The 11,618-nt window shown below is 53.6% G+C and overlaps 1 protein-coding gene across 1 annotated transcript; it reads left to right on the top strand.

The window, feature by feature from the left end:
- SELENOW (selenoprotein W) lies at positions 1-5,166 on the top strand. Its single transcript, XM_059665995.1, has 6 exons — positions 1-127; positions 2,218-2,242; positions 2,328-2,381; positions 2,555-2,629; positions 2,741-2,838; positions 4,786-5,166. The coding sequence occupies exons 1-5, from the start codon at positions 81-83 to the stop codon at positions 2,828-2,830; spliced, it is 291 nt and encodes a 96-aa protein (XP_059521978.1). The 5' UTR covers positions 1-80; the 3' UTR covers positions 2,831-2,838; positions 4,786-5,166.
- The last annotated feature ends 6,452 nt before the right edge of the window (positions 5,167-11,618 follow it).

The following is an 11,618-nucleotide window of genomic DNA, read 5'->3' as shown; positions in this document are numbered from 1 at the left end:
GAGGAAGGTCCTGGCGGCGCGGGTCCGCCGGGCGCACATCCCGAGGCCGCGCCCCGGAGGCAGCGCTTCCCCCGCGAGCGATGCAGCGATCCCGGGCCGCGGCGCTGGCCGTCAGGGTCGTTTACTGGTGAGCGCGTCTCCAGGGCCGCGCCGGGGTCCAGCCTCGGTCCAAAGGAGCGGGGGGCGCCGGGGCGGGGTCCGGGCCGCTCCCCCAGGGCCTGACCCGCGCGGGCGGGGTGCGCGCGGGCGGGGGTGGGGAGTGGGGGGCGGGGAGCGAGGGCCTTGCCCCTCGGGCCTGTGACCGTCTGCACAGCTCAGGCTGCAAAGGCTGCCCCGAGACGCCGTGTGGCCTTTGGGAACCTCGGGCTCGGGAGTCAGTTTGGGGGGCGGTGGAACCAGCTCGGTAAGGGGAGCGCCCCCCCTCCTCCGTCCGAGCTCAGGTGTCCCCTCCCCCAGCACCGGGAACAGCCTTGGGGGGGGGGGTGGGGGAGGAAGGTTGAGAAGGTTCGAGAAGCTTTGGAAAGGAATGAATGCGGTGGATGGACCTTTTCTGGCCTCAGTTTCCCCGCCCGTAGAGGGAGAGAGCTGATTGTACTGGGCCCCAGGAATGGAGCCGCGTGTGGGGGTCTGTCTGTCTGTCCAGGTCCCCGCTGCAGCGGGCAGCCCCCGGCGATGACTGCTCTCTCCGCTGGCCCCTGGCACTGCTGGCCCCTGACACCCACAGGCACCCGGCACCCATAGGCACCCGGCACCCACAGGCTCCTGGCACCCACAGGCTCCTGGCACCCACAAGCACCCGGCACCCACAGGCACCCGCACCCACAGGCTCCTGGCACCCACAGGCACCCACTGGCACCCACCCCGTGGCACCGAATAAATGCACCTTCTGTGAATTTCCCCACCCAGAAACCTCTTGAGGGTGGGGGACTTTAGCTCCATTTTACAGGAAGGGAAACTGAGGCTGCGAGTGGGTCCTGCAGGTCAGCAACTTGAGGTCCAGACTGCAGGTCACAGGGAAAACGGATCTGGGTCTGCTGGCCGGCCTGTCCGAGCACTGCCCGCCAGGACAGCCCGCGTGTGTGTGTGTGTGTGTGTGTGTGTGTGTGTGTGTGTAATCCTCACCCAAGGATATTTTTTCCATTGATTTTTAGAGAGAGTGGAAGGGAGGGAGGGTGGGGCAGAGAGTAAAAGGGATGTGAGAGAGAGACACCTCAATTGGTTGCCTCCCACATGCGGGGAACCCCCCCCCGCCCCCCACCCCAACCAGGGCCTGGATAGAACCTGCAACCCAGGTGCGTGCCCTTGAGCGGGCATGGCCCTGACAGGGAGCCCCACCCATGACCCTTCTGCACGGGCTGATGCTCTAACCCAGTGGTTCTCAACCTTGGCTGCACATTAGAATCACCTGGGAATCCTTTTAAAATCCTGATTTCTGGGCCTCATCCTCCGGAAATCCTGTTTCTTTGTCATGGGGTGAGGCCACAACATTAGTAACAAAGAAACAGAGTTTCCGGAGGATGAGGTCCAGAAATCAGGATTTTAAAAGGATTCCCAGGTGATTCTAATGTGCAGCCAAGGTGGAGAACCACTGGTCTAACCACTTACCACACGGCTTGGAACCTGGAAGCCGGGGTTTTGAGGATCAGATCTCAGTGTTAGAAATGCTCTGGGCAGAGCACAGGTGGAGTGCCCAGGCCCTGGTCCTGAAATAGCCTGCGGGAGGCTTAGGTTTCACCTCAGAGCTGGGGAGCAGGGGGAGGGTGGCTGGTGGGGTGGTGGCTGGCGGGGTGGTGTGTGGGCTGGGCTGGGGGGAGGGTGCTGTTTCTGCAGTTCTCATTCTAACCCAGTTCTCTCCTGTTCCCTCTCGCCCTTCCCCTCCTGCTCATGCTCGTGGTCTCCGTGTCGCCCCCTTTTCCTGTGCGCTTCTCTGTGTCCTGTCGCCCTGGCTCTGTGGGCTTCCTTTGTGTGGGTGTCTCCCTCCTCCCCGTGTCCCTGCCTCCCCGCCTCCCAATCTCTGTGCCGCTCCCCAACCCTCTCTGTGTGTCTTTCCTCTCTCTTGAGGGTGTCTGTCCCCTTGGTTTTATCATCTGTGTCCCCTGCTTCATTTCTTCCTGCCCCTCCTGTTTCCCTCCATCTCCCCACAAACCCCCGTCTCTCCCCTGATTCTGTCTCCTCCTCCCCCACCTTCTCCCTCTTTCCCGGACTCTCTCCCGCCAGTGGTGCCTGAGGGTACAAGCCCAAGGTAAGCTAGTGGCTGGGAAGACAGGGAGGAGGAGGGCTGGCTGGGGTGGCCCCCGTTGACCCCTATTGTGACCCCACCCCTGCAGTATCTTCAACTCAAGAAGAAGTTAGAAGATGAGTTCCCCGGACGCCTGGACATCGTGAGTCTTGGGGGCCGGGGAGGGACTCACACATGGGTCACACTGCCTGTCCCTCAGCCCTGGTGTCAGTGGGGTGTAGGGGCAGCCCACCCTTCACCCTGTTCCTCACCCCTGGGAAGGGTTCGGGTGTCCCTAAGAGGGTGTCTCAGCCCCTCCAACATCTCTCTCCCCAGTGCGGCGAGGGGACTCCCCAGGTTACCGGGTTCTTTGAAATAATGGTAGCAGGGAAGTTGGTTCACTCTAAGAAGGTATGTCTGTCTGTCCATCCTGCCTCATTTTTGGGCTGGGGGTGGTGGTGGATGGGGGTGGGCTTGGCGTCTTGGTCCCAGCTCACCCCTTTCCTCTTCCTTCCACCCCAGGGAGGCGATGGCTTCGTGGACACAGAGAGCAAGTTTCTGAAGCTGGTGGCCGCCATCAAAGCCGCCTTGGCTCAGGCCGGAGTGCCCTGAAGTCGGAGGTGAGGGGTCCCGCTCCTAGGCCCTAGAGGGGACCCCTGGTTCCTAATGTGCTCCCAACCTGGTGCTGCCTCCGGCCCAGTGCGCTCCCGGGCCAGCGGCCACTGCCACGCTGTTCTCGGGGCCATACCCCTGCCTTTCGGCACCTTCTGAGCCTGATTTCCAATTTCCAAGCCAACAGGTTCCGGACAAGCCCCAAACCCCACCTCTTCTAGGACAGGGCCCTGTCCGGAACCCGGGAGAGCATAGACCAGGGGTTCTCAACCTTCTGGCCCTTTAAATACAGTTCCTCATGTGGTGACCCAACCATAAAATTATTTCCGTTGCTACTTCATAACTGTAATGTTGCTACTGTGATGAATCATAATGTAAATATCTGATAAGCAGGATGGTCTTAGGCGACCCCTGTGAAAGGGTCGTTCGACCGCCAAAGGGGTCGCGACCCACAGGTTGAGAACCGCTGGCCTAGAGGCATTTCTGCCACCCTCCCCCACCTGGTGTCTAGCACTGAGGCCCCACCCCCGTGCACTGTGGGCTCAGGTACCTGTGCCAGGTGCTTTCATCACAAAACTGGTGCCCAGGCGCTTCAGCCCGAGTCCTGATAGAGAGCTCTGCCAGGACAGAGTGAGGGCCCCAAAGTGGAGGGGACGTGGACATTTCAGTTAGCGCGATGCCAAAGTGCAAAGGTCGTGCCCTGTGTGGGTCTGAAATGAAGGGAGCCTCCCCTGATTGGAAACAACGACCAAGAGCCGTGTCATTTCAAAGCTGCCGGAGCTGAGGGGGTGTCGGCAACAGCTGTCAGGAGAGCAGGAGAGTTGGGGGCGGGGGGGGGTGTGTGCCACCACATGGGACTTGAATACGTAATGACTCAAATGGAGTGCCTCCCAATGCGTAATCACACACACACATTTGTCACTTCCAAACTGTCAGGAAGTCAAAGGTGTTGGCTGTGTCAGCCCGCGGTTCCCTCGGATCCCAGAGAGGTCCGTCGGGTGATTTCAGCCCCAGAAGCAGCAGCGGGATTGACGTTAAGGAAGGAGAGAGGGAAAGAATGATTCTCGTTTGCATGGTTTCTGAGTGCAAGGGGTCCCCAGACCAGCCTCAGGTGTGGCGATTTGCTAGAAGGACTCAGAACTCGGGGAAGCTGATCTACGCCGGTTACAGTTCATTACCGGGGATGGGTAGAGGCTGTCAGCCCAGGGAAGAGGCGCGGAGGGCTGGTCCAGCAGGGACCAGGTGTGAGCCCCCAGTGAGGTCAGGCCGACGACACTGAGTCCTCCCAGCAGAGGCGTGGCCACAGGCAGGCAGTACTGCAGCCAGGGGAGGTCACCTGGTCCTTGGGGGCCCGTCATGCAGACATAGCGGAGTGCTGCCTGGTTGGCCTTTATTTCCCGCGCCCCTCCCCCCCACGCCCCCCCACCCCAGGTCAAGGACCCACCACCAATCCCATTGTTAGCACAGCTGAGCCGGTGTGGCCCTGGGCGCCAGGTAAACCAACACCAGGCAGGGCATTCCGGGGAGACTCCAGTGAGCCCGTCTCGGGGCAGGGTGGGCCCTACCTAGTCAGGTGGTGGCTGGTGGTCTCATGTCTGTGGGCTGGTTGGGGGTGGGGTCAAACCATTTCAGTTGTGCTGTTTTCTCTCTGGAACTGACTTAAGGGGGTGGGGAGGAGAGGCTTTCTGTAAGTCCGCTGGGGGCCACCCACCGGACCATCCGCAGCCGGACCTCTGCTTGCCTCTGAGGGTTTCTTAGGAAACTCCAATGAGAAGGAGGTCTGGGCCCACCTTGCCTTTGGCTTAGAATGTTCCCGCCTGGTCGGCCACCCTCCTTGTGCCTGATTTTCTCCTGGGCTTGCATCTCCGTCTCCCTCTCATCGCTCTTCCCTTATGATGGGTCCCCACCCGGCCTCTCGCCCTGCAAGCTGACCTCCCCCTCCTTCTCTCTCACAGCCCGTGACCTTGGCCCAGCCTCTCGGCAGACGCTTCATGATGGGATGGACTGAAATGTCTCCAGACGCCGGTCTTTTCCTGATGTTCCGCGGCTGCCGGGCAGACAGCGCCCTGGTCTGTGCGTGCGTGTGTGCGTGCGTGTGTGTGTGTGTGTGTGTGTGTGTGTGTGTGTCTTTCCCCGGAACCTAGCGTTGCACACTGGCCCTGTCCCCCCCTTTCGCCGTCCCCCTGCCTGCACCCCCGATGTCTCCCTGTCCCCCCTCTGGTGTTTGGGCTGGTCCAGCTCCAGGTTTCTTTCCCAAGAAGGAGCCAAGAGGGGGTCCGGTTTCAGCCGTGTTTGCAACGTTGACAGTTCAATAAATACTGAATGAGTTTAGCAGACGTGCCCGTGTCCCTGTGTGTCCGTTTTACTCCGGGAAGCACCCCTCCGTCTCAGTCCCGGGGAAGCAGCCCCCAGCTATCGGGGGCTCCGGATGCAGGCGCCTTGCTCATGAATACGCACTTGAGCAGCTCTGAGCGTACGCAGCAGCCGGGACAGGAATTTAAACGCCACTGACTCCCAGATCCTTTGTCCAAATAAGTCATGCCAGGGACCTAAAGTCTCGAACAATAGTGTTAGTTTGCCAGGGTTTCCATGGCAACATACCACACAGACCAGGCGGCCCCAACAACTTCCTCACCGTCCGCAGGCTGGAAGGCTCAGTAAGGTCAAGGTGTCCACGGGTCTGCTTTCTTCTGAGGCCTCTCTCTCTCGCAGAGTCACCTCCTCACCGTGTCCTCACATGATCTCTGCCTGTGTTCCCTGTGTCCAAATTTAATTTCTAAGACCCAGTTAGATTGGAAAAGGACCCACTTTAACAGCCTCTTTAATTACCTCTTTAAAGACCCATCTCAGTTTTTGACAGGGCTTCAATATGTTAATTTGGGGGTAGGGGTGAGGGTGGTGGGGGGGTGGGGGTGGGGGTGGGAGGGTTTGGGGGCGGGGGAGCTTATTAGTCCCATAATGACACGGCTCTCAGGGAGAGCGGGGTGGTGATTCCATGAACAGAAAGTGGCAGGAGGCCCTGGGAGAACCCAGGGGTAGAGACCAGCCCCCCAGCTCTGCCCAGGCCCCATGGGGCCACCAGGAGTGGTTGGGCGCGTTCCCAGGTTGATAGACGCACAACAGCCTTCCACCCGTGGTTCAAGCAAGTCACATGGTTGAGCCCAAAGTCCAGGGAACCTGGATCCTGGAAGAGGCTTTGGACCTTGATGGCTAAGTGAGGAACTGCTTGTGTTTGACCAGCCCCTCGAGCAGGGTCAGGGCATGTGGTCCATGGATGCAGCTTAAGGACCTGCATCATCAGCCATTGCATTGCAACACTGTCCCTGGGGCAGCTGCTGGGCCGGTCATGCTGAAGGTGGGGTGCTCTGAGGATGGGGTGCTGTGTGGAAGGCAGGCAGAGAGACATGAGCAGAGCAAGGACGATGGGCCAGGGTGGAAAGCCCTGGGTGCCTACCAACAGACAGTTGTGAGTGGGACCTCACCCCCAGGTGACCTGTCCTCCCCTAGCACATCGCTGGTCATGCTGGTCATGCGGATTGGACCCCCTGGCCTTTCCTCCCTGGAGATAACACCCAGGCCTCAGTTGCATTTCAGCTCCAGACCCAGAAAAGCAGCAACACCAGGCAAGCAACACCTCCGCCAAGGCCACGGCCGCCTCAGGGCCAGCGGCATTGGGTAATGACCCTGCCCTGGGCCGACCAATCAGTCAGTGGATACCCCAACTCTGAGAGGACACACCTGGAGAGCCGCTGAGTAATCTATTGAGATCTTAACTCTCAATGTCCACCCTTAAAACCCTTAGGACCCAGTGGGTTCTTCCTCCTGTGAGCACCCCCTGCCCCCCCATCCCGCCAGGGGCGTTATATTGCCTTCCTCACTCCGAAGCTCCGAGGGCCCTGCACCCTTATAACTAGTTTCCTGAGTCCATTTCTTCTGTTAATTACATGACGCTTTTCAAAAAAATAAGGAAGAGGGAAAAATACATCTCTCTTCTCAAATTATTTCACTCCTTGCTGGCTGTGGGACCTCAGGTGAGTGAACTTGCTTCTCTGGGTGAAGATTTGGTGGCGGGAAGAAGCAAGGGAATGAGGGTGTGGGATCAAGGCTACTTCGCCCTGGGGTCAGGCATGGCCAAGGCCATGTGCAAAATGGGAGACGTTGCCTTCAATGCCTTTGGGAGCCCTTGCTCTTTGGGTACCTCTGCTGCCAATATATACTTCTGGAGTCTTCTACTTCTGTGATTTTCCAAATAAACGCTCTCTAATAGTTTGCGTCTTAGCTCTGAATTCTTTCCCAGCCAGAACTCAGGTCTGGTCCCATCCCACCAGCCTAACACCAGGTCCATTGCTGCCACCCAACACTCAGGTGCTGCCATGTTGATATTCTGGACTAGAAGTCTCACAGGCATATGTATATATATGTAATCAGTATCAATTAAAATAAATTATATATATAAAATATATTTTAATTGATTTCTAGAGAGAGGAGGGGAGAGGGAGAGAGAGAGAAACATCTATGTGAGAGTGGAACATCCATCAGCTGCCTCTGGCACACCTTCTATCAGGGATCAAGTCCATAACCCAGGCATATGCCCTGACCGGGAATCAAACCAGCAACCTTTTGATGCATGAAATGACGCCCAACCAATTGAGCCCCACCAGCCACTTATTAATATTTCATGTGGCAAGACTATAAGATCTATGGGAGTCTGGCCACTTTTTCCTGCTTCATTCAAACATACCTCAGCCAGTTAATGTTTTTAGAGTTCCATTCTGATATTTCACTACCAGGGAAGGTGTAATTCTTTTAAAAAATATTTTTATTGATTTCAGAGAGACAGGGAGAGGGAGGGAGAGATAGAAACATCAATGATGAGAGAGAATCATTGGTCAGCTGCCTCACCCTGGGTATTGGGCCTGCAACCCAGGCATGTGCCCCGACCAGGAATCAAACCCTAACCATGGAGGGAGAACCAAGATGGCGGCATAGGTTAACGCCGGAGTTTGCTGCTTTGAACAACTACTTCAAAAGTGAAACCAAAAAACGGAAGGGACATCACCCAGAACCACAGGGGCGCTGGCTGAGTGGAAGTCCTACAACTAGGAGGAAAGAGAAACGCATACGGACACTCAGAGGAGGCGCAGTGCTGAAGTCAAATTCCTAGGTGCGGAGTGCGCGGAGCGGGCTGGCGGCGGAGGGCGCGGTTGTTGTTTTCAATCGGGAGGGAGTCGCAGACTCTGAGCTCCAGATCCGGGCGAGTCTTTAGGGACCCAGACTCAGGCGGAAGAAGCGGGACTGTCTGGCTTCGGTCAGAGCGAGTGCAGCTTTCTCTCCCAGCTTTGCAGCGGGTGCTGGGACTCAGAGAGGCAGAGCCCCTTGGGACAGGACTGAGAGCCGCCATAACTACTCTCTCCGGCCCACACTGTTGATCCTGTTCGACCCGCCCTGCCCAAGCCCTGCACAGAGGCATTTGCCGGATAGCCTCAGGCAAAGGCTAGATTAGCACCTCCCTAGAGGACAGAAGTTCTCTCACCGCTGACACAGCTGAATCTCATAGCCACTTGGCCTGGAGGTCAAACCCTCCCTGGAATTAGCTACAACAATCAAGATTTATCTATAAGACTGCGAACAAAGACCACTAGGGGGTGCACCAAGGAAGCATAACAAAATGCGGAGACAAAGAAACAGGACAAAATTGTCAATGGAAGAAATAGAGTTCAGAACCACACTTTTAAGGTCTCTCAAGAAGTGTTTAGAAGCTGCGGATAAACTTAATGAGCTCTACACGAAAACTAATAAGACCCTCGATCTTATATTGGGGAACCAAATAGAAATTAAGCACACACGGACTGAAATAATGAATATTATACAGACGCCGGACAGCAGACCAGAGGAGCGCAAGAATCAAGTCAATGATTTGAAATGCGAGGAAGCAAAAAACATCCAACCGGAAAAGCAAAATGAAAAAAGAATCCAAAAATGCGAGGATAGTGTAAGGAGCCTCTGGGACAGCTTCAAGCGTACCAACATCAGAATTATAGGGGTGCCAGAAGATGAGAGAGAGCAAGATATTGAAAACCTATTTGAAGAAATAATGACAGAAAACTTCCCCCACCTGGTGAAAGAAATGGACTTACAGGTCCAAGAAGCGCGGAGAACCCCAAACAAAAGGAATCCAAAGAGGACCACACCAAGACACATCATCATTAAAATGCCAAGAGCAAAAGATAAAGAGAGAATCTTAAAAACAGCAAGAGAAAGAAACTCAGTTACCTACAAGGGAATACCCATACGACTGTCAGCTGATTTCTCAACAGAAACTTTGCAGGCCAGAAGGGAGTGGCAAGAAATATTCAAAGTGATGAATACCAAGAACCTACAACCAAGATTACTTTATCCAGCAAAGCTATCATTCAGAATTGAAGGTCAGATAAAGAGCTTCACAGATAAGGAAAAGCTAAAGGAGTTCATCACCACCAAACCAGGATTATATGAAATGCTGAAAGGTATCCTTTGAGAAGAGGAAGAGGAAGAAAAGGGTAAAGATACACATTATGGACAACAAATATGCATCTATCAACAAGTGAATCTAAGAATCAAGTGAATAAATAATCTGATGAACAGAATGAACTGTTGATTATAATAGAATCAGGGACATAGAAAGGGAATGGACTGACTATTCTTGGGGGGGAAAGGGGTGTGGGAGATGTGGGAAGAGACTGGACAAAAATCGTGCACCTATGGATGAGGACAGTGGGTGGGGAGTGAGGGCGGAGGGTAGGGTGGGAACTGGGAGGAGGGGAGTTATGGGGGGGAAAAAAAAGGAACAAATGTAATAATATGAACAATAAAGATTTAATTAAAAAAAAAACAAACCCTAACCATGACCTCCTGGTTCATAGGTCGATGTTCAACCACTGAGCCACACCCGCCAGATGGGCCTTTTATATCTTAAATGCACCTACCTACCCTGAGAAAGTCCATTCAAATCACTAAAACATATAACATTTTATTTGTATCAAATCCTGTGTTCAGGAGGGGGAAGGGAGCCTTAGAAACAGCTACCACCATTTTTAATTTTACCTCATGCGTGGAGGAGAGAGAAAGTGCTCACCCAATTCACACCTTCTGGCTAAGAAGATTAAGCCAGAACTTCCTTCCTGAACCTGACCACCACAGGCTGTGAACAATGTCTCTATGTGACCAACTAGTCAACTGCATCTTCTCGGATCACCTCCTATCACCAGGAAGCCACATGACGGGGGTGGGGGTGGGGGAGGGGAGGGGTGGGTGGGGGAGGGGAGGGGGTGGTGGTCCCAGTTGCATCCCCAGGGATTGACTACTGGTCACTGAGATTTAGCATAGTCAAAGGAGTCACCACCTTTGGCTTGGGACATGACGCTTTTCAAAAAAATAAGGAAGAGGGAAAAATACATCTCTCTTCTCAAATTATTTCACTCCTTGCTGGCTGTGGGACCTCAGGTGAGTGAACTTGCCTCTCTGGGTGAAGATTTGGTGGCGGGAAGAAGCAAGGGAATGAGGGTGTGGGATCAAGGCTACTTCGCCCTGGGGTCAGGCATGGCCAAGGCCATGTGCAAAATGGGAGACGTTGCCTTCAATGCCTTTGGGACCCCTTGCTCTTTGGGTACCTCTGCTGCCAATATATACTTCTGGAGTCTTAAACACCATACCTGGGTGTGGGACCCGCCTGTTTCAAGTCTATCCTTAGTTATAGAAGTTCTGTTCAGCTACTTTCCAGATGGTTCTCCAGGGTGATTGTTCTGTGAATTTAGTTGTAATTTTGATGTGGTCGTGGGAGGAGGCAAGCACAGCTGTTTTTAAAAATATATTTTTATTGATTTCAGAGAGGAAGGGAGAGGGAGAGAGAGGTAGAAACATCAATGGTGAGAGAGAATCATTGATTGGCTGCCTCCTGCGCGCCCCCTACTGGTGATCTAGCCTGCAACCCGTTCTCCCCTCCCACCAGGCTCTGACTATTGCTGATCCATGTTTTTTTTAAAGAGATGAAAAGACATTTTATTATTTTACTATATAACATAAAGGGTGTCCCAAAATTCACGCAAAAAGTAATTTTGATAGAAACACAAGTTTATAATTAAAAATTGTAATTTTTTTTATTGATTCATAAAGTATACAGTATAGGATTATGTATGGAATAGCATATCAGGTAAATGGCCTCCAAGGCTTTGCTGGCACAGACGCACTCTTTTGTTGAAATTTTCCATGACCGTTTTTGCATAAATGTGGCTGAATTTCGATGAGGCTCATTTTCACCTTGATGGCTTGGTTAATCGACAAAATTGTTGCATTTGGGGCTCAGAAAATCCACGAGTGATTGTTGAGAAACAAATGCACCCACAACAGGTCACTGTTTGGTGCGGATTTTGGGCTGGAGGTATCATCGGACCATTCTTCTTCGAAAATGCGGCTGCTCAGGCAATAACAGTTAATGGTGCTTGCTGTCACGACATGATAATCCATTTACCCAATACCCTATTCCCCACATAACCCTATACTGTATACTTTATGAATCAATAAAAAATTTACAATTTTTAATTATAAACCTGTGTTTCCTATCAAAATTACTTCTTGTGTGAATTTTGGGACACCCGTTAGTAGTGACTATACCTGATTGCATTTACTCAAACGGCAAATGAGAAACAGGACAGCCTTTTGCTGAAAACCTCAATATCATCTGTCTTTTGGAGGATTTGGTTTCCTACGACGTGTATGAGACGGTCTATGAGGATACCAACGGTGCTTAACA

This window comes from Myotis daubentonii, chromosome 15, assembly GCF_963259705.1.
Source record: "Myotis daubentonii chromosome 15, mMyoDau2.1, whole genome shotgun sequence".
Lineage (NCBI taxonomy): Eukaryota > Metazoa > Chordata > Mammalia > Chiroptera > Vespertilionidae > Myotis > Myotis daubentonii.
The sequence above is the reverse complement of the archived record's forward strand: the minus strand, read 5'-3'. Positions and strand labels throughout refer to the sequence as shown.